Source organism: Scyliorhinus torazame, chromosome 4, assembly GCF_047496885.1.
Source record: "Scyliorhinus torazame isolate Kashiwa2021f chromosome 4, sScyTor2.1, whole genome shotgun sequence".
Taxonomy (NCBI): Eukaryota; Metazoa; Chordata; class Chondrichthyes; order Carcharhiniformes; family Scyliorhinidae; genus Scyliorhinus; species Scyliorhinus torazame.
In genome coordinates, this window is record NC_092710.1 from 59,588,025 (window position 1) to 59,614,807 (window position 26,783).

The 26,783-nt window shown below is 52.3% G+C and overlaps 1 protein-coding gene across 3 annotated transcripts in view; it reads right to left on the bottom strand.

Moving 5' to 3' along the window:
* LOC140410250 (NACHT, LRR and PYD domains-containing protein 3-like) overlaps window positions 1–26,783 on the bottom strand; it is a 107,428-nt gene that overhangs the window by 7,988 nt on the left and 72,657 nt on the right. For all 3 annotated transcript variants that reach the window (XM_072498216.1, XM_072498215.1, XM_072498214.1), the window contains one exon: window positions 4,087–5,824. In XM_072498216.1, the coding sequence (XP_072354317.1) occupies window positions 4,087–5,824 (1,738 nt within the window). The remainder of the gene's footprint in view (window positions 1–4,086; window positions 5,825–26,783) is intronic.

Consider the following 26,783-nt stretch of genomic DNA (forward strand, 5'->3'; position numbering starts at 1 on the left):
TTCGCGAGCCCACAATTATACTTTACCCACCTGCAGTCACCAGGGACTGGATTCTCCTTTCTGAGGCGAAGTGTTGACGGCAGCGGAGGCAGTGTGGCGTTTCACCACAGAAAAAAATGGCACAACAGCTGTACAGATTCAGCTACTTTAAGTGGGCTAGCACCGTCGCCACGTGGACCGCAATCAATTCCATGTAAAACGGCGCCGGATTCGGCGGGTCTGCGATTGGCGCACGAGGCTCACATGCCGCAGCCGTTCCCCCCCACACACACCGTCCCAGCCAACAAGATGGCTGGAAGGAGAGCAGCGCCATGGTTCAGGGACACTGAACTGGACACCCTGGAGGAGAGAACGATAACCCCCATACCCCGGCCCGGGTGGAAGGTCGCCAGGCGCCGCCATCCGTCAAGCCTGGGCAAAGGTGGGAGAGGCAGTCAGCGCCGCGGGCAACGTCGCCCGGGCTGGCATGCAGTGCCGTAAGAATCTTCACCAACTTTTCAGGGCGGCCAGGGTGAGTTGGCTGCTCCATGCCCCTGGCACTCACCCCGTCTCCTCACTCATCCGTAACCCGGCCCAACCCCCACTCTGCCCCACATGCCAGCATTCATGCCATCCATCATGGCCGGGTGCCCTCATCACTGAGGCCACCATCGACCCAACCCCTAGGCTGCGTGCATTGGACCGTCTAACGGTTTTGCTGTTTGTGTCGGTATCGTCCCCCCTCTCCTCCCCCCGAGAGAAGGGTGCACAACCGCCAGGAGCGGGGGAATACAGAACTGTGGCCCCTCACCATGCCTGAGCAGCGGGCCCTGAACGTGGCCGGCAGCCGAGAGGAACGGATGTCGCCGGGGGTGGAGTGCGGTTACGGGCGAGCAAGTGAGACCCCGCTGAGTAGCAGTTGCCCATGACACATGTGTGGGCACCGCCCCATACCTCCCTCAACCCCCTCAACCCAACCCCCTCAACCCCCCGCCCGGCCCACTGTCTAATCATTCATGTCGTACTGTGTCGTACAGGACCTGTCGGAGATGGGGTCGCTCCATCCAGAGTCCCCTGCTTCAGCCAGTCCCAGTCACAGTGCTGGAGCAGTTAGACAGCCAGGGACTACAATAGGGGATGTCGGCGGGCATCCAGCACCTGCAGGCGGAGAAGTCCAATCGCGTGCAAAAGCAGGGCTGGTGGCGGTCATGCATGCCACCCAGGCCGACACCGCACGGATGGCGTCTGCGGTGGAGGCATTGGTGCCGACGGTTTCGGCTGTGGATCAGGGGCATTCTGTGCAGGCAGTGGCCGAGGCTCAGGACAGGGCTGCCCTCTCGCATGTGCCAGAGCCACTTGGACATTGCAGCGGCGCTCCTCAACGTGGGCCAGTCACAGCAGGCCATGGCTGGGAACGCCGGCGGCATTGCCCAGGCGCTGCCCAATGTTGCGCAGACAGAGAGGGAGGTGGCCCAGTGACTGGCTGATGTGACACAATCGCAGCGTGATGTGGTGCAGTTCCAGATGGAGATGATCCACACCCTGTGCTCCATGGCCGTGAGTGTGCAGACCCTGGGCGAGACAAGAGCGGGCCTCCAGGCCAGAAAGGTAGACACCAGTAACGTTGGCAGAGGTGCAGGGCACAGTTGAGTTATAGGGGCTAGGGCACAGACTACATATATTTCTTCACAATAAACACCTGTTAACATGGTTAAATCCTGCCTCGGTGCTCTGTCTGATGGGTGTGTGTGCGGGCTGACACGGGGGGGGGGCACACTGTACTCCCCCCCCCCCCCCCCCCCCAACCCCACCTCCTAACCCCTGACCGTCCCCAGTACCCCCACCCCAGGGATTCAACGGGACTGTGTGATGGACTGGCTAGCTCGCATGCAGGGATCACCCAGGTGGAAGGTGCTACTGTGGGCATGAGTCAGACGTTGTCATACGATGTGGCGCACGGAGCTCATCGCAGAGCTGGCTGTCTTCATCCTCCCATCCCATGGACCACACCCGCTGTTACTGCCACCCCAGGGCCGTCGGCTCGTAGTGCCGCAGGTACATATAACGGAGGGGTGAGCAAGCGGGTGGGTCTGGGATGTGGTGTCGATGCCCATGGCCAGCAGCGCACCCCTCCCCCCTCCCCCCCCAGTCAATGGGCATCATTGTAGCACATTTTTGCATCGGTCTGTGGACTCCGGATGGGGGTCATCGGCCACGGCCGCAGCGGGTAACCCCTGTTGCCCAGGAGCCAACCCCTCAGCTGGGGGGGGACAGGGCCCCTCGAACATGTCAGGGACTGTCGAGTGTGCCAGGATGAAGTAATCGTGTACACTGCCCGGGTATCGGGCGCAGAGGTGCACAATGCGCAGCTGATGATCACAGACCAGCTGGACGTTCATTGAGTGGAACCCCTTTCGGTTTGTGTACATCGGCCTGTTATCCGCCGGTGCCCACAGGGTGACATGCATCCCATCTATCACCCTCTGGACCCAGGGCATCACGGCAATGGCAGCGAACCCCACTGCTCGAGCATCCGGTGGGGCTTGATCCACATGGAAATGGATGTATTGCTCCGCTAGGGCATATCAGGCATTCGTGACGGCATGGATGCACCTGTGCACCGAGGTCTGTGAGACCCTGGACAGGTCCCCACTCGGCGACTAGAAGGACCCCATTGTTCAAGATGACCGTCACCTTGACGGTCACCGGGAGAGGGTGCCCTCTCCCATACCCCCACGGTGCCAAGTGTGACATCATATGGGAAATGTGTCGCACGGTCTCTCTGCTCATCCGGAGTCTCCAACGGCTTGCCCGGTCCGGCAGGTCTCCCAATGTCAGGCGCTGCAAGGCCTCATGCGGCACCTCCTCCTCCTCGGCCTGTTGGGTGGCCGGCCCTCCAGCCTGTGCGGCTGCCACCTGTCCCTCTGCAGCCCGGTCGTCTGCTGGCTGCTCTGCTGCTGCGCGCTCCGCTGCTGGCTGCTCCACTGTTGCAGCTTCCCCTTCCTCTCCGAGCAGCTCCTGCTCACATGGCCACCGCGCATCTCGCAGAGGTGCGACCATCAACACGGCAGCCACCATTGCTGGTTGAACGTCAAACGCCATCGTCCGCAGGGTGTGAAAGGCCAATATGTTAGCATGGCGCATACTCCCGTGCCCAACCTGGTTTTATGGTCGACATGGCATCCCCGGTTGGCAGTGCGGGCTCCGCCCATGCATGTCCCTCCCCCACCCCATCGGTGTCCGGTAATTCGTTGGCACTGCCCTCACTGGGGGCTGCCGTGGGTGTGGCCCTCGGTGGCAGGGTGTTTGGGGCCGGGGAGGGGAGAGGGGGGGCACTGTGTCAGGGGGTGGGGTGTGAGGTGGGTGTACCATACGGCCAGTGTCACTGTGTAGAACCATGGGCCGAGGTCGGTGGCAAGATGGCCACCGTAATGGCGGTTGGTGCCGGGGCAGAGCCTCACTCCTGTGGGGGGGGCTCCCCGGCTGACCGGCCTTTTCCCCCCCCCCAACCCCCCACTCCAGCCAGGAGGACCGGTGTCCGGGCCGGCAGCCCGCAGTCACTCCGCTCCATTTCCTACCTCCTCTCTCTTGCTCAGCAGCCATGACGCCAGGTTCACGATTTTTGAAACCACAAGTGAAACACGGCGTCGGGAACTCGGCCCATTGGAGGCCCCGGAGAATAGGGTGTCAGGCCCGTTAATGATGTGCCTACTGTACATGTAACCCTGCTCGGCGAGCGACCCATTTACGCCATTTTTGGGATGCTGGACCATCCCGATTTGGCATCAAACTGGCGCCTACCCTGATTTTGGCGTCGGAGGCCATTCTCCGCTCAATTGCGTTTCGCGATTTCGGCAAGCAGCAGAATCCCATCCCAGGTACTTCCTGATCCAATGCAAATTCAAATCCTGACTGGCTCACAAAGATCCACTTTAGATTCTCCAGTCCTGGGAGAATTACGAACCCAATGTTCTTATTATCAATAATCCCCATGGGGAATGTGCTTTTCATTGGCTTAACTGAACAGTTTGTTCCCTGCATGACAGAGCAACAACACAATCAGTGATGGTTCTAAAATTGACCCAACAGACACAAACAAAAAGTTACCGCAATGCTTGACATTTGTGCAGCACAGGTCCCACTCGCTGGAGTCCTTCAGACTGAATGAGGCATCTCTCTAAATCAAGGTGTTGTATTGTATCGCAGAGTCCAATGATTTGAGAGAGAACAACACAGTCAATCGGTGTCAGTCGCAATTCACTGAAGGTGAGTGTTTTCATAGATCCCACCGTGGACCGAGCCAGTGCTTTATTCTGAGATTCAAATAGGTAGTGGAATGTGTTCAGGAGGTTCCTTTTACCAGATTCACTCTCTGTGTTTCCGATCTGTCCTTCAACCTTCTCCTTCACCCAGTCAATCACCCGACAGGTTGTTTGATGAAGAAATGGACCCAGAAACTTCACCAGGGGCCAAGCTGCCTGTGGGGAGGAGAGCCCAGCAACAAAACGGAGAAATATCTCAAATCGCCCATCTTCCTCGCTGTGGACTTCACTGAGGAGTTTCCTGATATTCCCAGGATCTGGAGTCAGGAATTGTGCGAGTGCAGCTGCAAACTCCTGGATGGTGAGGTGTGGGAATGTGTAAACCACACTCTGGACAGAATCATCTCTCTCCAAAAGTTCCATCAGGAACCCAGACAGGAACTGGGAAGGTTGCAGATTGGACTCGATTAAATCACCATTTCTAAACACAATCTTCTTCTCGGAGACTCCTGCGAAGGCCATCTCACCAAGCTTCAGTAACACATCGCGGGGGCTTTCAATCTCCCGGCCATGGTTTTTCAGAATGTTGTAAATATAGTAGGAATATAGTTGGGTGATGGTCTTGGGAACTTGCTGCTGTTTCCTGTCTCTTTGTGTAAAGAAGGGACCCAGTGACAGACCGAGGATCCAGCAGTAGGAAGGGTTGTAGCACATGGTGTAAAGGATCTCGTTCTCCTCCACATGTTTGAAAACAGCTGCTGCCACTGTCTGATCTTCAAAAAACTTGTTGAAATATTCCTTCCGTTCATCACCAACAAATCCCAGGATTTCTGCCCAAACACTGATCCCAGTCTTTTCCAATAAATGTAATTCAGTGGGGCGGCTGGTCACTAGCACTGAACATCCTGGGAGCAGCTTGTGCTGTATTAAACTGTACACAATGTCAGACACTTCACACCAGCATTCAGGATCTGTGCACATGGACTGAGGTTCTATATTTCTCCGAGTGTCAGCAAAATCAATCCTGTCATTAAATTCATCCAAACTATCGAATATAAACAGCAATCCCTCTGGGTTCTTCCAGAGCTCTCCCAGAACATTCCCAAAGTAAGGATACTGATCCAGTATCAGATTCCTCAGGTTTATTCTACAGTTAATACTGTTCAAATCCCGGAATTTGAAACTGAAAACAAATTGAAAGTGTGGGTATATTTTCCCCGTGGCCCAGTCATAAACAATCTTTTGTACCATTGTTGTTTTCCCAATTCCCGGGACTCCACTCACTGCGGCTGAACTCCCAGATTTGGATTTTTTCTGGAAAAAGCTGCTCTGGAACAATTGATCCGTTCGGATTTTCTCCAGTTCTCTCCGGAGATGTTTCTTTCTCCACTCTTCATGGTCTCGGCCTCTTGCCAGCAATTCATGTTCTACAAGTGTCCGATCTCGAACAGTAGAAATGATGGTCAGCTCAGCGTATCGATCAATCAGCTGGAAAATGTTAACCTTCTCCTTTATTAGGATAGTGTTCACTGTCAGTCTTTCAGTTTGTTTTCGGAGCGTTTCCTTGTGTTTCTGTTGAACATCTACAATTAGAACAGACAGAAAGTGTTTGTCATGTTGGTAAAAATAAATATATTAATACATATCAGGATCCTGCCAGGTGTGTTCGGGGTTTCACAGCGCATCAGGATCCTGCCAGGTGTGTACAGGGTTTCACAGTGTATCAGGATCCTGCCAGGTGTGTACGGAGATTCAGTGTATCAAGATCCTGCCAGGTGTGTACGGGGTTTCACAGTGTATGAGGAACCTGCCAGGTGTGTACAGGGTTTCATAGTGTATCAGGATCCTGCCAGGTGTGTACAGGGTTTCACAGTGTATCAGGATCCTGCCAGGTGTGTACAGGGTTTCACAGTGTATCAGGATCCTGCCAGGTGTGTACGGGGTTTCACAGTGTATCAGGATCCTGCCAGGTGTGTACGGGGTTTCACAGTGTATCAGGATCCTGCCAGGTGTGTACAGGGTTTCACAGTGTATCAGGATCCTGCCAGGTGTGTACAGGGTTTCACAGTGTATCAGGATCCTGCCAGGTGTGTACGGGGTTTCACAGTGTATCAGGATCCTGCCAGGTGTGTACGGGGTTTCACAGTGTATCAGGATCCTGCCAGGTGTGTACGGGGTTTCACAGTGTATCAGGAACCTGCCAGATGTGTACGGGGTTTCACAGTGTATCAGGATCCTGCCAGGTGTGTACGGGGTTCCACAGTGTATCAGGATCCTGCCAGATGTGTACAGGGTTTCACAGTGTATCAGGATCCTGCCAGGTGTGTACGGGGTTTCACAGTGTATCAGGATCCTGCCAGGTGTGTACAGGGTTTCACAGTGTATCAGGATCCTGCCAGGTGCGTACAGGGTTTCCCAGTCAATCAGGATCTTGCCAGGTGTGTACGGGGTTTCACAGTGTATCAGGATCCTGCCAGGTGTGTACAGGGTTTCACAGTGTATCAGGATCCTGCCAGGTGTGTACGGGGTTTCACAGTGTATCAGGATCCTGCCAGGTGTGTTCAGGGTTTCACAGTGTATCAGGATCCTGCCAGGTGTGTACGGGGTTTCAGTGTATCAGGATCCTGCCAGGTGTGTACAGGGTTTCACAGTGTGTCAGGATCCTGCCATGTGTGTACAGGGTTTCAGTGTATCAGGATCCTGCCAGGTGTGTACGGGGTTTCACAGTGCATCAGGATCCTGCCAGGTGTGTACAGGGTTTCACAGTGTATCAGGATCCTGCCAGGTGTGTACAGGGTTTCACAGTGTATCAGGATCCTGCCAGGTGTGTACAGGGTTTCACAGTGTATCAGGATCCTGCCAGGTGTGTACAGGGTTTCCCAGTCAATCAGGATCTTGCCAGGTGTGTACGGGGTTTCACAGTGTATCAGGATCCTGCCAGGTGTGTACAGGGTTTCACAGTGTATCAGGATCCTGCCAGGTGTGTACGGGGTTTCACAGTGTATCAGGATCCTGCCAGGTGTGTACAGGGTTTCACAGTGTATCAGGATCCTGCCAGGTGTGTACGGGGTTTCAGTGTATCAGGATCCTGCCAGGTGTGTACAGGGTTTCACAGTGTATCAGGATCCTGCCAGGTGTGTACAGGGTTTCACAGTGTGTCAGGATCCTGCCATGTGTGTACAGGGTTTCAGTGTATCAGGATCCTGCCAGGTGTGTACGGGGTTTCAAAGTGCATCAGGATCCTGCCAGGTGTGTACAGGGTTTCACAGTGTATCAGGATCCTGCCAGGTGTGTACAGGGTTTCACAGTGTATCAGGATCCCGCCAGGTGTGTACAGGATTTCACAGTGTATCAGGATCCTGCCAGGTGTGTACGGGGTTTCACAGTGTATCAGGATCCTGCCAGGTGTGTACAGAGTTTCACAGTGTATCTGGATCCTGCCAGGTGTGTACAGGGTTTCACAGTTATCAGGATCCTGCCAGGTGTGTACAGGGTTTCACAGTGTATCAGGATCCTGTCAGGTGTGTACAGGGTTTCACAGTGTATCAGGATCCTGCCAGGTGTGTACGGGGTTTCAGTGTATCAGGATCCTGCCAGGTGTGTACAGGGTTTCATAGTGTATCAGGATCCTGCCAGGTGTGTACAGGGTTTCGCAGTGTATCAGGATCCTGCCAGGTGTGTACGGGGTTTCACAGTGTATCAGGATCCTGCCAGGTGTGTACAGGGTTTCACAGTGTATCAGGATCCTGCCAGGTGTGTACGGGGTTTCAGTGTATCAGGATCCTGCCAGGTGTGTACAGGGTTTCACAGTGTGTCAGGATCCTGCCATGTGTGTACAGGGTTTCAGTGTATCAGGATCCTGCCAGGTGTGTACGGGGTTTCACAGGGTATCAGGATCCTGCCAGGTGTGTACAGGGTTTCACAGTGTATCAGGATCCTGCCAGGTGTGCACGGAGTTTCAGTGTATCAGGATCCTGCCAGGTGTGTACGGGGTTTCAGTGTATCAGGATCCTGCCAGGTGTGTACAGGGTTTCACAGTGTACCAGGATCCTGCCAGGTGTGTACGGGGTTTCACAGTGTATCAGGATCCTGCCAGGTGTGTACAGGGTTTCACAGTGTATCAGCATCCTGCCAGGTGTGTACGGGGTTTCACAGTGTATCAGGATCCTGCCAGGTGTGTACAGGGTTTCACAGTTATCAGGATCCTGCCAGCTGTGTACAGGGTTTCACAGTGTATCAGGATCCTGCCAGGTGTGTACAGGGTTTCACAGTGTATCTGGATCCTGCCAGATGTGTTGGGGGTTTCACAGTGTATCAGGATCCTGCCAGGTGTGTACAGGGTTTCACAGTTATCAGGATCCTGCCAGGTGTGTACGGGGTTTCACAGTGTATCAGGATCCTGCCAGGTGTGTACAGGGTTTCACAGTGTATCAGGATCCTGCCAGGTGTGTACGGGGTTTCACAGTGTATCAGGATCCTGCCAGGTGTGTTGGGGGTTTCACAGTGTATCAGGATCCTGCCAGGTGTGTACGGGGTTTCAGTGTATCAGGATCTTGCCTGGTGTGTACAGGGTTTCACAGTGTATCAGGATCCTGCCAGGTGTGTACGGGGTTTCACAGTGTATCAGGATCCTGCCAGGTGTGTACAGGGTTTCACAGTGTATCAGGATCCTGCCAGGTGTGTACGGGGATTCAGTGTATCAGGATCCTGCCAGGTGTCTACGGGGTTCCACAGTCTATCAGGATCTTGCCAGGTGTGTACAGGGTTTCACAGTGTATCAGGATCCTGCCAGGTGTGTAAGGGGTTTCACAGTGTATCAGGATCCTCCCAGGTGTGTACAGGGTTTCACAGTGTATCAGGATCCTGCCAGGTGTGTACCGGGTTTCACAGTGTGTCAGGATCCTGCCAGGTGTGTACCGGGTTTCACAGTCTATCAGGATCGTGCCAGGTGTGTACAGGGTTTCACAGTGTATCAGGATCCTGCCAGGTGTGTACAGGGTTTCACAGTGTATCAGGATCCTGCCAGGTGTGTACGGGGTATCACAGTGTATCAGGATCCTGCCAGGTGTGTACAGGGTTTCACAGTGTGTCATGATCCTGCCAGGTGTGTACGGGGTTTCACAGAGTATCAGGATCTTGCCAGGTGTGTACAGGGTTTCACAGTGCCTCAGGATCCTGCCAGGTGTGCACGGAGTTTCAGTGTATCAGGATCCTGCCAGGTGTGTACGAGGTTTCAGTGTATCAGGATCCTGCCAGGTGTGTACGGGGTTTCACAGTGTATCAGGATCCTGCCAGGTGTGTACGGGGTTTCACAGTGTATCAGGATCTTGCCAGGTGTGTACAGGGTTTCACAGTATCTCAGGATCCTGCCAGGTGTGTACGAGATTTCAGTGTATCAGGATCCTGCCAGGTGTGTACGGGGTTTCACAGTGTATCAGGATCCTGCCAGGTGTGTACGGGGTTTCACAGTGTATCAGGATCTTGCCAGGTGTGTACAGGGTTTCACAGTATCTCAGGATCCTGCCAGGTGTGCACGGAGTTTCAGTGTATCAGGATCCTGCCAGGTGTGTACAGGGTTTCACAGAGTATCAGGATCCTGCCAGGTGTGTACGGGGTTTCACAGTGTATCAGGATCCTGCCAGGTGTGTACAGGGTTTCACAGTGTATCAGGATCCTGCCAGGTGTGTACAGGGTTTCACAGTGTATCAGGATCCTGCCAGGTGTGTACGGGGTTTCACAGTGTATCAGGATCCTGCCAGGTGTGTACGGGGTTTCACAGTGTATCAGGATCCTGCCAGGTGTGTACAGGGTTTCACAGTGTATCTGGATCCTGCCAGGTGTGTACAGGGTTTCACAGTGTATCAGGATCCTGCCAGGTGTGTACAGGGTTTCACAGTGTATCAGGATCCTGCCAGGTGTGTACAGGGTTTCACAGTGTATCAGGATCCTGCCAGGTGTGTACAGGGTTTCCCAGTCAATCAGGATCTTGCCAGGTGTGTACGGGGTTTCACAGTGTATCAGGATCCTGCCAGGTGTGTACAGGGTTTCACAGTGTATCAGGATCCTGCCAGGTGTGTACGGGGTTTCACAGTGTATCAGGATCCTGCCAGGTGTGTACAGGGTTTCACAGTGTATCAGGATCCTGCCAGGTGTGTACGGGGTTTCAGTGTATCAGGATCCTGCCAGGTGTGTACGGGGTTTCAGTGTATCAGGATCCTGCCAGGTGTGTACAGGGTTTCACAGTGTGTCAGGATCCTGCCAGGTGTGTACAGGGTTTCAGTGGATCAGGATCCTGCCAGGTGTGTACGGGGTTTCACAGTGCATCAGGATCCTGCCAGGTGTGTACAGGGTTTCACAGTGTATCAGGATCCTGCCAGGTGTGTACAGGGTTTCACAGTGTATCAGGATCCCGCCAGGTGTGTACAGGATTTCACAGTGTATCAGGATACTGCCAGGTGTGTACGGGGTTTCGCAGTGTATCAGGATCCTGCCAGGTGTGTACAGAGTTTCACAGTGTATCTGGATCCTGCCAGGTGTGTACAGGGTTTCACAGTTATCAGGATCCTGCCAGGTGTGTACAGGGTTTCACAGTGTATCAGGATCCTGTCAGGTGTGTACAGGGTTTCACAGTGTATCAGGATCCTGCCAGGTGTGTACGGGGTTTCAGTGTATCAGGATCCTGCCAGGTGTGTACAGGGTTTCATAGTGTATCAGGATCCTGCCAGGTGTGTACAGGGTTTCGCAGTGTATCAGGATCCTGCCAGGTGTGTACGGGGTTTCACAGTGTATCAGGATCCTGCCAGGTGTGTACAGGGTTTCACAGTGTATCAGGATCCTGCCAGGTGTGTGCGGGGTTTCAGTGTATCAGGATCCTGCCAGGTGTGTACAGGGTTTCACAGTGTGTCAGGATCCTGCCATGTGTGTACAGGGTTTCAGTGTATCAGGATCCTGCCAGGTGTGTACGGGGTTTCACAGGGTATCAGGATCCTGCCAGGTGTGTACAGGGTTTCACAGTGTATCAGGATCCTGCCAGGTGTGCACGTAGTTTCAGTGTATCAGGATCCTGCCAGGTGTGTACGGGGTTTCAGTGTATCAGGATCCTGCCAGGTGTGTACAGGGTTTCACAGTGTACCAGGATCCTGCCAGGTGTGACCGGGGTTTCACAGTGTATCAGGATCCTGCCAGGTGTGTACAGGGTATCACAGTGTATCAGCATCCTGCCAGGTGTGTACGGGGTTTCACAGTGTATCAGGATCCTGCCAGGTGTGTACAGGGTTTCACAGTTATCAGGATCCTGCCAGCTGTGTACAGGGTTTCACAGTGTATCAGGATCCTGCCAGGTGTGTACAGGGTTTCACAGTGTATCTGGATCCTGCCAGATGTGTTGGGGGTTTCACAGTGTATCAGGATCCTGCCAGGTGTGTACAGGGTTTCACAGTTATCAGGATCCTGCCAGGTGTGTACGGGGTTTCACAGTGTATCAGGATCCTGCCAGGTGTGTACAGGGTTTCACAGTGTATCAGGATCCTGCCAGGTGTGTACGGGGTTTCACAGTGTATCAGGATCCTGCCAGGTGTGTTGGGGGTTTCACAGTGTATCAGGATCCTGCCAGGTGTGTACGGGGTTTCAGTGTATCAGGATCTTGCCTGGTGTGTACAGGGTTTCACAGTGTATCAGGATCCTGCCAGGTGTGTACGGGGTTTCACAGTGTATCAGGATCCTGCCAGGTGTGTACAGGGTTTCACAGTGTATCAGGATCCTGCCAGGTGTGTACGGGGATTCAGTGTATCAGGATCCTGCCAGGTGTCTACGGGGTTCCTCAGTCTATCAGGATCTTGCCAGGTGTGTACAGGGTTTCACAGTGTATCAGGATCCTGCCAGGTGTGTATGGGGTTTCACAGTGTATCAGGATCCTCCCAGGTGTGTACAGGGTTTCACAGTGTATCAGGATCCTGCCAGGTGTGTACCGGGTTTCACAGTGTGTCAGGATCCTGCCAGGTGTGTACGGGGTTTCACAGTGTATCAGGATCCTGCCAGGTGTGTACCGGGTTTCACAGTCTATCAGGATCTTGCCAGGTGTGTACAGGGTTTCACAGTGTATCAGGATCCTGCCAGGTGTGTACAGGGTTTCACAGTGTATCAGGATCCTGCCAGGTGTGTACGGGGTATCACAGTGTATCAGGATCCTGCCAGGTGTGTACAGGGTTTCACAGTGTGTCATGATCCTGCCAGGTGTGTACGGGGTTTCACAGAGTATCAGGATCTTGCCAGGTGTGTACAGGGTTTCACAGTGTCTCAGGATCCTGCCAGGTGTGCACGGAGTTTCAGTGTATCAGGATCCTGCCAGGTGTGTACGAGGTTTCAGTGTATCAGGATCCTGCCAGGTGTGTACGGGGTTTCACAGTGTATCAGGATCCTGCCAGGTGTGTACGGGGTTTCACAGTGTATCAGGATCTTGCCAGGTGTGTACAGGGTTTCACAGTATCTCAGGATCCTGCCAGGTGTGTACGAGGTTTCAGTGTATCAGGATCCTGCCAGGTGTGTACGGGGTTTCACAGTGTATCAGGATCCTGCCAGGTGTGTACGGGGTTTCACAGTGTATCAGGATCTTGCCAGGTGTGTACAGGGTTTCACAGTATCTCAGGATCCTGCCAGGTGTGTACAGGGTTTCACAGTGTATCAGCATCCTGCCAGGTGTGTACGGGGTTTCACAGTGTATCAGGATCCTGCCAGGTGTGTACAGGGTTTCACAGTTATCAGGATCCTGCCAGCTGTGTACAGGGTTTCACAGTGTATCAGGATCCTGCCAGGTGTGTACAGGGTTTCACAGTGTATCTGGATCCTGCCAGATGTGTTGGGGGTTTCACAGTGTATCAGGATCCTGCCAGGTGTGTACAGGGTTTCACAGTTATCAGGATCCTGCCAGGTGTGTACGGGGTTTCACAGTGTATCAGGATCCTGCCAGGTGTGTACAGGGTTTCACAGTGTATCAGGATCCTGCCAGGTGTGTACGGGGTTTCACAGTGTATCAGGATCCTGCCAGGTGTGTTGGGGGTTTCACAGTGTATCAGGATCCTGCCAGGTGTGTACGGGGTTTCAGTGTATCAGGATCTTGCCTGGTGTGTACAGGGTTTCACAGTGTATCAGGATCCTGCCAGGTGTGTACGGGGTTTCACAGTGTATCAGGATCCTGCCAGGTGTGTACAGGGTTTCACAGTGTATCAGGATCCTGCCAGGTGTGTACGGGGATTCAGTGTATCAGGATCCTGCCAGGTGTCTACGGGGTTCCACAGTCTATCAGGATCTTGCCAGGTGTGTACAGGGTTTCACAGTGTATCAGGATCCTGCCAGGTGTGTATGGGGTTTCACAGTGTATCAGGATCCTCCCAGGTGTGTACAGGGTTTCACAGTGTATCAGGATCCTGCCAGGTGTGTACCGGGTTTCACAGTGTGTCAGGATCCTGCCAGGTGTGTACGGGGTTTCACAGTGTATCAGGATCCTGCCAGGTGTGTACCGGGTTTCACAGTCTATCAGGATCTTGCCAGATGTGTACAGGGTTTCACAGTGTATCAGGATCCTGCCAGGTGTGTACAGGGTTTCACAGTGTATCAGGATCCTGCCAGGTGTGTACGGGGTATCACAGTGTATCAGGATCCTGCCAGGTGTGTACAGGGTTTCACAGTGTGTCATGATCCTGCCAGGTGTGTACGGGGTTTCACAGAGTATCAGGATCTTGCCAGGTGTGTACAGGGTTTCACAGTGTCTCAGGATCCTGCCAGGTGTGCACGGAGTTTCAGTGTATCAGGATCCTGCCAGGTGTGTACGAGGTTTCAGTGTATCAGGATCCTGCCAGGTGTGTACGGGGTTTCACAGTGTATCAGGATCCTGCCAGGTGTGTACGGGGTTTCACAGTGTATCAGGATCTTGCCAGGTGTGTACAGGGTTTCACAGTATCTCAGGATCCTGCCAGGTGTGTACGAGGTTTCAGTGTATCAGGATCCTGCCAGGTGTGTACGGGGTTTCACAGTGTATCAGGATCCTGCCAGGTGTGTACGGGGTTTCACAGTGTATCAGGATCTTGCCAGGTGTGTACAGGGTTTCACAGTATCTCAGGATCCTGCCAGGTGTGCACGGAGTTTCAGTGTATCAGGATCCTGCCAGGTGTGTACAGGGTTTCACAGTCTATCAGGATCCTGCCAGGTGTGTACGGGGTTTCACAGTGTATCAGGATCCTGCCAGGTGTGTACGGGGTTTCACAGTGTATCAGGATCCTGCCAGGTGTGTACAGGGTTTCACAGTGTATCTGGATCCTGCCAGGTGTGTACAGGGTTTCACAGTGTATCAGGATCCAGATGTGTGCAACACCACAAATGATAGCTGCCGGAAATAATTACTTCGAATTAGTTTGCAGTTTACATATGGGTATGAGTCAAATAATCAAATGATGTCAACCCAATATCGTTATGTGCTGAATTCTGGGACATCAGTTCATCACGTGACTTAGTCTAAACATCATACTCAAACCTGACAATAGAGAAAAAAACATCTGACCCTTAAGCCAGCGATGCAAGATGTTGAGGTTGAAACCAAGACGGTTTAAAAACCGGTTAAGAACCCCGCGCGAGTTTTGGGCGGCCGGAGCTGAGGCGTCGAGCCCGGGGTGCGCGGCAGTTGGAGCGTCGGGGGCAGAGCTGAACCGAACACGAGGCAGTAGAGGCAGCAGGCCCGAATCCAGGACGCAATGTAGAAGGGATGTTGCACATCAGGTGGCTCCCGCTTAAAAAAAAATATTTTTAAGGAGTCTGAAGTCCGGAAGTTGTTTTTGATTTTTTTTTAAATATAAAGAGATTGAAGAAATAAAAATAAAAATAGTAAGTCGTTAAAGGATGTGAAAAGCAGCTGTGAAGAAGGGAGGAAACGCAGGTCCGCCGTCGACGAATAAGAGGACCAGCAAAAGTGCTGAGAAGATGGCGGATGCCGGACCGCATGGTGGGGCCTCACTGCTTACGGTGGAGACAATGAAGTCATTGGTGGAGGAGGCAGGTGAGGGTAGCTGTGGCAATGACATCGGCCGAGGTGAGAGAGCAAGGTGAAAAGATAAAGGAAGTGGAGGAGGCCATGTCGCAGCACAGCGACCAGCTCACCTCAATGGGGGACAAGCCCCGGAGGGTGGTGGAGGTCAACAGAGGGCTCCGAGCAAAGCTCGAGGACTTGGAAACCGCTTGAGGCGGCACAATCTGAAAATTGTGGGCTTGCCCGAAGGGACAGAGGGCTCGAGGCCAACAGAGTACTTTGCCAAGATTGCTGGCGGAGTTGATGGGGGAGGGCGAGGACCCCACCCGGTATGAGCTGGACTGAGCTCATCGGTCGTTAAGGCTGAAACCCAAAATAAATGAGCCACCAAGAGCAGTAATTATCTGCTTCTATAAACAGCACGTGAAGAAGAGAGTGTTAAGCTGGCTGAAGCAGAAGCGGGAGGTGCAGTGGGCTGGTGCTGGAGTTCGGATATACCAGGACTTGACGGTGGAGTTGGCGAAGAGACGAGCGGCGTTCGGCCGAATAAAGGCGACACTGTACAAGGGGGTGCAATTTAGTATGGTATACCCGGCGAAGCTGAGAGTGACGGACAACACCAAGGATTTTTATTTCGAAACGGTGGAGGCGGCTGAGGCGTTCGTGGAGGCAGAAGGCTTGGGACAGAAGTGAGGAGTGGAGCTGGAAGAGAGATCGTGTACTGTGATTGGAGAGCTGGAAAATGTATAGATGCTATAACTGATAGAAATGGACTATTCTAGTCAGATATAAGAGGATTAAATGAGAACTCATTAAGTGCGACTACAGCTGGAGACACATTAAGGGCTAATCCAGATCATACACTTTAGTTTTCTTTCATTAAAACTAGACTTTAACATTTGCAGACTTGCTAGAGAATCCAAGGCCAGTGAGTGACGTCAACTGGCCCAAAAGACACACAGATAGCTCCTTTCCCAAGCCTGGACAGTCCCGTTTCCATAGTAATACACAATCTAAGGTCATAATGCCCTGAAGGTGATGCAGGTGTCGATAAATCGGAAAATTGGCAAGCGATAGTATGAGAAATTCACACCGACTTATTTAAAAAAAAAAAAAAATTTTATTCAAGGTTTTCATAAAATATCAATAACAAAATGAGAAAGAAAGAAGAACCCAACAGGGTTAAGTACAAAACACAATCTAAAAAACCAACCCCCCAAACCCCTCCCCCAGTACATAAATAATAAATTAACATTAACACCCCAACTTAAGACAACACGTGTATACAATCCCTCAGACCCTTCCAGTGTAAATAACATAAACAAAAATAAAGTAAACCCCCCCTCCCCTGCTGCTGCCATTGACCAATGCCTATCGTTCTGCCAGAAAGTCTAAGAACGGTTGCCACCGCCGACTTATTTAAATACATATCTCTCTCAAAATTGACAGACAGAAACTTTGGCTGAATTGACAGAATTATAAATCAGTTGAAGCCAATCACAGAGTTCAAGGAAGGCAAAACTTTAAGATAATGAACTTCTTAAAAATCACATGTCAGGATGTAGCCATGTAAAATGGCTGCGTTCCGATTAATCTGGCCAAAACCCAGTTTAAAATGGCTAACCCGAAAGACTGCTGGGAAAAGCAGCCAAGAAAACACAAGCAAGCAGCTGCAGACAGTTTTGCATATTCAGCTCTGGGAACGTAGCCCAGATCGATACTCAGGGCTATCAACAGCCCATCAACCCAGGTATTCGCAGTTGCATTCAGGACTGTTTGCAGCCAATCTATTCAGCCATCCACAGTTTAATCGGCTATCCCCGGGAACAATTGCAACATATTAGCAATTGAATACCGGGCCAGACCTGTCGGCGCCTGCAGTGGCCGAAACAAAGAAAGGTGAGCGACCACCCCCCGATCGAGGAATCGCCTCACCATTGGACACATCGACCCCAGAGATTGGGGACAGAATCCAATCACTTGGGACTCAGGGTCAAGGGCCGCCCCGGGAGGCGGGAAGCCCCTGGGCCCTATAAAAGTGAGGGGCCAAGTTCAGATCTCTCTCTCTCTCCTCTTCACCTGCTCGAGACCTTCGCAAGAACAGCAACCAGCAACAGTAAGTTTGAATCCAGCGATCGCTATCCGGTAGAGACACCTAGCCACCGACCTGTAGCAGCCTTTTGAATCCCGCGGGCCAGATCTGATTGGACAAGCCATTCGTTTCCCTGACCTGGTGGGCTCTTCCTAAGTTAAGTATTGGCAAGTAGTGATAGGTTTATTATATAGAAAGTAGTATTAGGATATTAATATTGCTTGTTGTATATAATAAATGACCGTTGTTTTAATCCTTACTAAGCGGTGTGCTGCATTATTAATCATAACCTGAACTTGAACCACGTGGCGGTATCATAAAGATACCTGGCGACTCGTGAGCAAAGGTGACGTAATCAGAGCAAATAGACTAAGGTTAAAAAGAGCAACAGGATGGAAAAATTCATTCTGGAATCAATCTAACTTCATTCTGAAACTTATGTCTTTGCTGCTTGCTTCTGCCAAATCGCCATTTTTCTTTTGTTTAAATCAATCCTGTGTACTGTATATCATGATTTGAAGAATTACTGAAGTGTATTTTAGAACTCGGCAGCTGTATTTGCTGGAAACAATCAATCTGACCTAAGTTTGTATTGTAACAAAGAATTTACCAATAGACACTAGAGGCTGACAAATAAAGTTTCAAATAACTTTGCCAAAAAAATACAGTCTGGAATCTCTGTTATTTGGGAACTAAGAAGGGATAATGCATATACAGGGTTCCAAATAGACACAGAAATCCATCAACAACTTTCTTTTCATTGACCTGTATTGTAATTTACTTGACTTCACATTGTTACAGAGTTTAAATTTTTGTTTGGTTTGATTGGCATTCTTTGTTGCGACGGGTATATGTTATTTTCGTGAATTGTATGGGTTGGATTGTTTTTTTCTTTTTCTTCTGGGACTAGGTGGGAGGGGGCAGTATGCCTTGGAGGGGGGGCACACACGCTAGCTAACTAAAGTCGGCTAGCAAACGGAGGTGAGGGGAGAGGAGGGCTGCAGATATTGGAACCTGGTTGGCAGGTTTTGACGGGCCTACGAGGTGAGCAAGGCGGGGGGGAGGGATCGTTACTGGGAGAAGTCTTTCCGAGAGGAAGTGCAGGGGAGGATTCTGGGAGGGGGTTCGATGTTAATAATGGATAGGGGTGTGGTGGTATGTATTAAGGGTAATACGGTACACCATGAATGCCGAGGAGCCATTGGAGGACAGATGCTGGATCCCGATTGGATCCGCCGCCTACTGGGCTCCACACAGATAGGCGGCGTATAAGAACCTGGGTTAATCGCCGCAGCTGCATTCTGTGACTGAGCTGCTGGGGAACGAGTCTGCTCAATAAAGCCTCGATTGAAGTTCTTTACGTCTCGCCTCGTGTGTGATCGATGGTGCTACAAGGGGCAGGTCAGGCTCATGGGGCAGGGCCCGGTGGTATGATGATGGTGGATAAGATGGGGGGGGGGTGGAGAGATGCTCAGTTAGGATAGTCACGTGGAACGTGAAGGGGTTAGGAGGTCCAGTCAAGAGTGCTTGCGCATCTTAAAAGTTTGAAGGCCGATGTAGCAATGCTGCAGGAGACTCACTTGAGGGTGAAAGACCAGGTGAGACTTAAAAAGGGCTGGGTTAGCCAGGTGTTTCACTCTGGATTTGACGGAAGGGCTCGAGGGGCAGCAGTAATGGTCAGCAAAAGGGTACGGTTCCAGTTGGAGAAGGTGGTTGCAAATCAGGGTTGCAGGTATGTGATTGTGACAGCGGCACTGGAGAGGAGGCCAGTGATAAGTGTATGTGGTCCCAATTGGGACGATGTGGGATTCGAGAAGAAGGCGCGTGGGGCCATCCCCGACTTGGACTCACACAAACTGATAGTGGGGGGGGGGGGACTGGAACTTGGTGCAGGAGCCACGTTTGGACAGATCACGGCCACGCTTGCTGGTCCTGTCAGGAGGAGGGCGAAGGCGTTGGCTGGGCTAATGGGAGGGGTGGACCCGTGGAGCTTTCTGCACCTGAGGGAGCAGGAGTACTTGTTTTTCTCGGCGGTCCATAAGGTGTACTCGCGTATCGACTTTTTTGTGGTGGGGAAGGCTTTGCTGGCTGGGTTTAAGGGGTCGGAGTACTCGGCAATTGTAATATCAGATCATGCTCCGCATTGGGTGGATATGGTACTGGAGAAGGGGGTAGTACAGAGTCCGGGGTGGAAATTAGATGTGGGACTGTTGGGGGACCGAGGGTTCTGTGATAAAATTGAATAAGTAATTGAGGAATATGTAGGTTTCAAACTGCACGGGTGAGGTGTCGAAGGCAGTTGTCTGGGAGGCTCTAAAAGGTTGGTGGTGAGGGATGAGGTGATCTTGTTTAAGGCTAGGGTGGACAAAGAGGAGAGGTTGGAGCGGCAGAGGGTAATAGATGAGATGCTGGAGGTAGACAGGAGTAATGCCGAAGATGGGGACCCAGCGAAGTTGGAAAAGAGGAAGGAACTACAGGCGAGCTTTGACCGACTATCTACCAGGAAGGCGGTGCACCAACTGAGGCGAGCAAGGGGTGCAGTTTACGTGCATGGAGAGAAGGCGGGCATATGTTAGTGGGTCAGCTACAGAGGGAGGCGGCTGCAAGGGAAATTGTTCAGGTGTGGGACAGGGCAGGGAAGTTGGTGGTGGCTCCGGGTCAGATTAACAAGGTCTTTGAGGAATTCTATGAGAGGCTGTACAGGTCAGAGCCACCTGAGGGAGACCTGGAGATGCAGGAATATCCAGATGGGCTGGAGTACCGAAGGTTTGGGGAGGGGGACAGGGCTACATTAGAAAGGGTAATAATGGAGCAGGAGATAAAAGATGCGATTGGCAGGATGCAGTCGGGGAAGGTGGCAGGACCGGATGGGTTTCCGGTGGAATATTATTAAAAAATCAAGGATAAGCTGGCACCACTGATGGTGGGCATGTTTGAGGAGGCGATAGGGAAGGGGGTGTTACCACAAACTTTGGGGTGGCATTGATTTCCCTGTTGCTTAAAAAAGATAAGGATCTGACGGAATGTGGGTCGTATAGGGCCATATCACATTTAAACGTGGAGGCAAAGGTATTGGCGAAGGTACTGGCAGGTAGGCTGGAGGAGTGCCTCCTGAAGGTGATACGTGAAGATCAGACAGGGTTTGTGAGATGGAGGCAGCTCTTTTCTAAGGTTAGGAGGGTATTGAACGTGGTTATGGCACCAGCAGAGGGGAAGGAAACAGAGGTAGTTGTGGCATTGGATGCCGAGAAAGTGTTTGACCGGGTAGAATGGGGGTACTTGTTGGCAGTTCTGGAACGGTTTGGGATTAGTCCACAATTTGTGTAAAGCTACTGTATAAGGAGCCGAGGGCGAGTGTCCGCACAAATAACATCAGCTCGAGATACTTTTTTCTCCACCATGGGACTAGGCAGGGATGTCCAATGTCCCCCCTGCTGTTTGCACTCGCGATTGAGCCGTTGGCCATCGCATTAAGAAGTTTGGGGGTATGGAAAGGGATAGTGCAGGGGAGGGAGGGGGGTGCAGAGCATAGGGCGTCCTTATATGCCGATGACTTGTTATACATGTTGGAACCGAGTCAATAGTGGGGTTTGTTAGAGCTGCTTTTGGTGTTTGGGTCTTCCTCGGGGTACAAATTAAATCTCGGCAACAGTGAGTATTTTGTGGTGTCTCGGCTGCGGGTGGGGACAGGAATGGGGGGGCTGCCATTCTGGAGGGCAGGGACTCACTTTAGATACCTGGGGGTGCAGGTTGCTCGGGATTGGGGGGGTGCTCCGTAGGGACAACATTTCTAGTTTGGTGCAGAGGGTGAAAGCTGATCTGGCAAGATAGGGTGGTCTCCCTCTGTCACTGGCGGGTCGGGTACAGGCGGTTAAAATGAACGTGTTGCCGCGATTTCGGTTTATTTTCCAATGCCTGCCGATTTTCCTGCCAAAGGCATTTTTTTTAAAAGAGATTGAAGGGATGATTACCTCGTTCATTTGGGAAGGGAAGGTGGCCAGAGTTAGAAATGTGCTGCTACAGAGGGGAAGGCACGCAGGGGGTTTGGCTCTTCCGAACCTGATGTATTACTACTGGGCGGCGAATGTGGAGAAGGTGCGGAGCTGGGTCAGAGGGGTTGATTCCCATTGGGTCAGAATGGAGGAGAGTTTGTGTAGAGGGTCGGGATTGAAGGCGCGAGCAACAGCGCCGCTCCCGATGGCACTGGGGAAATACCCAGGGAGTCCGGTAATAATAGCTTCATTGAGAATTTGGAGGCAGTTTCGACAACACTTCAGGTTGCGGGCAGGGTCAAGGAAATGCCGATTCGGGGGATCCACAGATTTGAGGCAAGGAAGTGGGTCAGAAATTTTAGGAGATGGCAAGAGAAGGGGATAGAGACACTAAAAGATTTGTTTCTTGGGGGTCGCTTTGCAGGATTGAAGGAGCTGGGAGCGAAGTATGGGCTGGAGCAGGGGGAAATATTTAGATACATGCAGGTTCGAGATTTTGCCAGGAAGGAGATACAGAGCTTCCCGGTGCAGCTGCCCTCCACATTGCTGGAGGAGGTGCTGACGACAGGGGGACTGGAGAAGGGGGTGGTGTTGGCGGTTTACAGGGCTATTTTGGAAGAGGAGACGGCTGGAAGGGATCAAGGCAAAGTGGGAGGAAGAGTTTTTTTTGGTAAAATATTTTATTAAGGCATTTGGGATTTTATAACAGTAACAGTAAACCATATACAAACAACTATAAACATAGTGCAAAGACCTCCCTCACAGGTCCCATCTTCCTCGAACAGTAATCTAGACTAAACCCCACCCCCTCTGCTGACAGTTAAATTTCTCCGGACGAACCCTAGCATTGCCACCTCCGGACGAACCCGAGCATTGACCCTCTTAAGGCGAACTTGATTTTCTCAAGACTGAGAAATCCAGCCATGTCGTTGACCCAGGTCTCTGATTTTGGGGGTTTTGAGTCCCTCCATGCTAACAGTATCCGTCTCCGGGCTACCAAGCAGGCAAAGGCCAAAACGTCGGCCTCTCTCGCCCCCTGGACTCCCGGGTCTCCGACACCCCGAAAATCGCCACCTCTGGACTCGGTGCCACCCTTGTTTTTAACACCGTGGACATGACATCTGCAAACCCCTGCCAGAATCCCCTAAGCTTCGAACATGCCCAAAACATGTGGACATGGTTCGCTGGTCCTCCCGCACACCTGTCTTCTATCCCAAAAAACTTGCTCATCTGGGCCTCCGTCATGTGTGCCCGGTGAACGACCAAAATTGTATCAGGCTGAGCCTGGCGCATGATGTGAATTTGTTGACTCTGCTTAACATATCCGCCCAGACATCTGCCTCTCTCCCCCTAACTCATCCTCCCATTTGTGCTTTAGCCCCTCTATCTGCGTTTCCTCTGACTCTACGAGTTCTTTATAAATATCTGAGACCTTCCCCTCTCCCACCCATACTCTAGAAATTACCCTATCTTGTATCCCCCGTGGCGGTAGCAGCGGGAAGGTTGGAACCTGCCTTCGCAAGAAGTCCCGAATCTGCAGATACCTAACCCCATTCCCTTCCGTCCATTCAAACTTCTTCTCGAACTCCCTCAAACTATCTATTTTCTCATCTAACTTCCTCAAACTCCCATCTATAAACAAATCTCCTATCCTTCCAATCCCTGCTCTTTGCCATCCCCAAAACCCTCCATCTAGCCCCCCCGGGGCAAACCGATGGTTGTTACAGATTGGAGCCCAAACCGATGCTGCCTCCGCTCTCACATGTTCCCTCCACTGCCCCAGACTCTCAGGGCCACCACTACCACCGGGCTTGTGGAGTACCGGGCTGGCGAGAACGGCAGAGGTGCCGTGATCAATCCTCCTAAACTCATGTCCTTACAAGATGCTGCCTCTAATCGCTCCCACACCGACCCCTCCCCCACTACCCACTTCCTAATGCTGGCTATATTTGCCGCCCAGTAATAGTTGCTAAAGTTCGACAGCGCCAACCCACCTCCCCCCCCCCCCCGGCCACGCTCCAGCATCACTCTTCGCTCGCAGCGTTTTACCCGCCCAAACAAAACCGGAGATCACCTTATTTACCTGCTTGAAAAAGGCCTTTGGGATAAAGATGGGGAGACACTGAAAAACAAAAAGGAATCTCGGGAGGACTGTCATTTTCACTGTCTGTACCGTCCCTGCCAGTGATAACGGGAGCATGTCCCACCATCGGAAGTCTTCTTTCATTCGTTCTAGTAACCGGGTCAAGTTTAATTTATGTGACAGCCCCCAGTCTCGTGCCACCTGGACCTCCCACCACTCTGAACGACAGTCTCCACTCCTGCCCCCTTGCCTGGATCACAAACCATCTCGCTTTTCCCCCCCATTTTCAATTTGTATCCCGAAAACCGGCCAAATTCCCCAAACATCCTCATGATCACTCCCATCCCCTCTTAACGGGTTGGAAACATACAGGAGCAGGTTGTCAGCGTATAGCGAGACCCTGTGTTCCACCCCACCCCGGACGAGCCCCTGGAAGCTCTCAACGCCATAGCCAGTGGCTCAATAGCCAGGGTGACCAGCAACAGAGAGAGGGGGCATCCCTGCCTAATCCCCCGGTGCAGTCTAAAATAGTCCGACGTCAGCCTGATGGTTCGAACATTCGCCACTGGTGCCTGGTACAGCAGCCTGACCCAGTCGATGAAGCCCCGACCAAACCCGAACCACCCCAACACCTCCCACAGATAGTTCCATTCCACCCGGTCAAAGGCCTTCCTTGCGTCCATTGCGAGCACTACCCCCACCTCTTTTCGCTCTGGGGGCATCATGATTACGTTCAAGCGCCTTCTAACGTTGGCCGTTTGCTGCCTACCCTTAACGAACCCCGTATGGTCTTCCCCTATCACCTCTGGGACAGTCTTCTGTCCTTGAGGACAAGATTTTAGCTAACAGTTTGGCATCAACATTCAACAAGGCGATCGGCCTGTAAGACCCGCATAGCTCAGGGTCCTTCTCCCGCTTCAGAATCAGTGAGATCGAGGCCTGTGACATTGTCGGGGGAAGAACACCGCGCTCCCTTGCCTCGTTAAACGCCCTCACCAACAGTGGGCCCAGCATCCCAGAGAGCTTTTTGTAAAATTCCACTGGGTAACCACCTGGTCCTGGGGCCTTACCCGACTGCATGGCCTCCAGTCTATCTGCTATTTCTTCAATCCCTTTCGGGGCTCCCAGCCGTTCTACCAACCCTTCGTCCACCTTCGGGAACTCCAGCTCTCCCAGAAACTGTCCCATTACTTCCACTCCAGCTGGGGATTCCGACTCGTATAGCCTGCTGTAAAACTCCTTAAACACCCCATTGACCCCTGCTGGGTCCGAGATTGTGTTCCCACCTCTGTCCTTCACTCTCCCTATCTGCCTCTCTTTTCCTGAGCTTGTGTGCCAGCATTCTACTGGCCTTCTCTCCATACTCATATATCGCCCCCCTCGCCTTCCTCAACTGCTCCATCGCCTTCCCCGTGGATAACAAGCCAAATTCGACCTGTAGCATCCGTCGTTCCTTCAGTAATACTACCTCCGGGGCTTCCGCATACTTCCTGTCTACCTCAAGCATTTCCCTGACCAACCTATCCGTCTCTGCCCTCTCTTCCTTCTCCCTATGGGCCCGAATCGAAATCAACTCCCCTCTGACCACTGCCTTCAGTCCATCCCACACCGTTGCTGCTGAGACCTCTCCCGTATTGTTAATTTCTAGGTAGTTCTGGATGGATTCCCTCACCCACCCGCACACCCCCTCGTCCGCTAATAGTCCTACATCCAATCTCCATTGCAGGCGCTGACCACACTCCTTGCTCACCTGTCGGTCCACCCAATGCGGGGCTTGGTCTGACACAGCAATCGCCAAATACTCGGTGTCAACCACCGCAGGCCTGAAAAGGCCTGTTCAGAATTAAAAAGTCGATCCGGGAGTATACTTTATGTACATGTGAGAAGGAGGAGAACTGCTTTGCTCTTGGCCGACCCATAAACGAGCTGGATAAAGTAGACCAAACTTCACCTTCCTCTGAAAAGGGTCGATTTCACTCGGTTGAATCCCGCTCTTCTCTTGGCCAGGCCTGCACTCAGATCTTGGTAGATGCGCAGAATGTTATTCTCTCACTTACAGCTCCGTGTCTGCTTGGCCCAAAGCAAAATCTGTTCCTTATCCAGGAATCTGTGCATTTGTACCACCATCGCCCTCGGTGGCTCATTTGCCCGTGGCAACCTTGCAAGCGTCCTGTGTGCTCTATCCTCTTCCAGGGGTCTAGAAAACGATCCATCGCCCATTAACTTCTCGAGCATATTCGCCACAAAGGCCCTTGCATCCGTTCCCTCACACACCTTGAGGAGGTCAACGATCCTCAAGTTCTGCCGGCGGGATCTATTCTCTCGGTCCTCCACCTTGTATTGCAGCCTTTTCTGGTGCTCTTTCATCAGCCCCACCTGTGCCTCCAGCGCAGTTAGGTGTTCCTCATGCTCAGCACCGTTTCCCCACCTTCTGGACCGCCCAATCTTGGGCTTCCAATCTCGGCCCCAGCCGAGTGATCGACTTCTTGATTGGGTCCAGGCATTCCTTTTTTTGCTTGGAAAATCCCTCACAAATAAACTCCACCAGCTGGTCTGGTGTCTACCGGGCGGCCGAGCCAGTACTCTGCAGTTCGGCATGCTTTCCGTTGCTGCAGAATCTACATGTGCCTGCTCAATTCGGTACTTCCTTCCCTTAAGACCACTTCTGTACCGTGTCTCCATATACTGGGTGGGATTCCTCCTCAGACTCATCCACCACCAACCCCTCAAACAAATTCCAAAAAAAGGACGGGGGAACAATGTCCAAAAAGTCCGTCACGATCGGGAGCCACCAAATGTGCGACCTACTCCCTCATGGCCGCCACCGGAAGTTTCGTGGAAGGAAGAGTTGGGAGAGGGCATGGAGGAGGGGTTGTGGTGTGAGGTGCTCTGGAGAGTGAAAGTCTCCACCTCGTGTGCGAGGTTGGGGCTGATACAGCTGAAGGTGGTATATAGAGCACACCTCACAAGGGCGAGGATGAGCCGGCTCTTTGAGGGCGTAGAAGATGTGTGTGAACTTTGTCCGGGGGGGGGGGGGGGGAAATCGGCTGGAGGATTACTGTAAGGAGGTTTTGAGCGTAATCTCTAAAGTGGTGCACGTGAAACTGGACCCGGGCCCTCGGGAGGCCATATTCGGGGTGTCGTACCAGCCGGGGTTGGAAACGGGTGCGGAGACAGATGTTGTAGCCTTTGCCTCGTTGATCGCCCGAAGGTTCCCTGTTGGGATGGAGATCAACCTCTCCACCCTGTGCCCTGACATGGCGGGGGGACCTGCTGGAATTCTTAACTCTTGAGAAGGTTAAGTTTGAACTGAGGGGATGGATGGAGGGGTTCTACAATTCATGGGCGTTATTCATTCCGC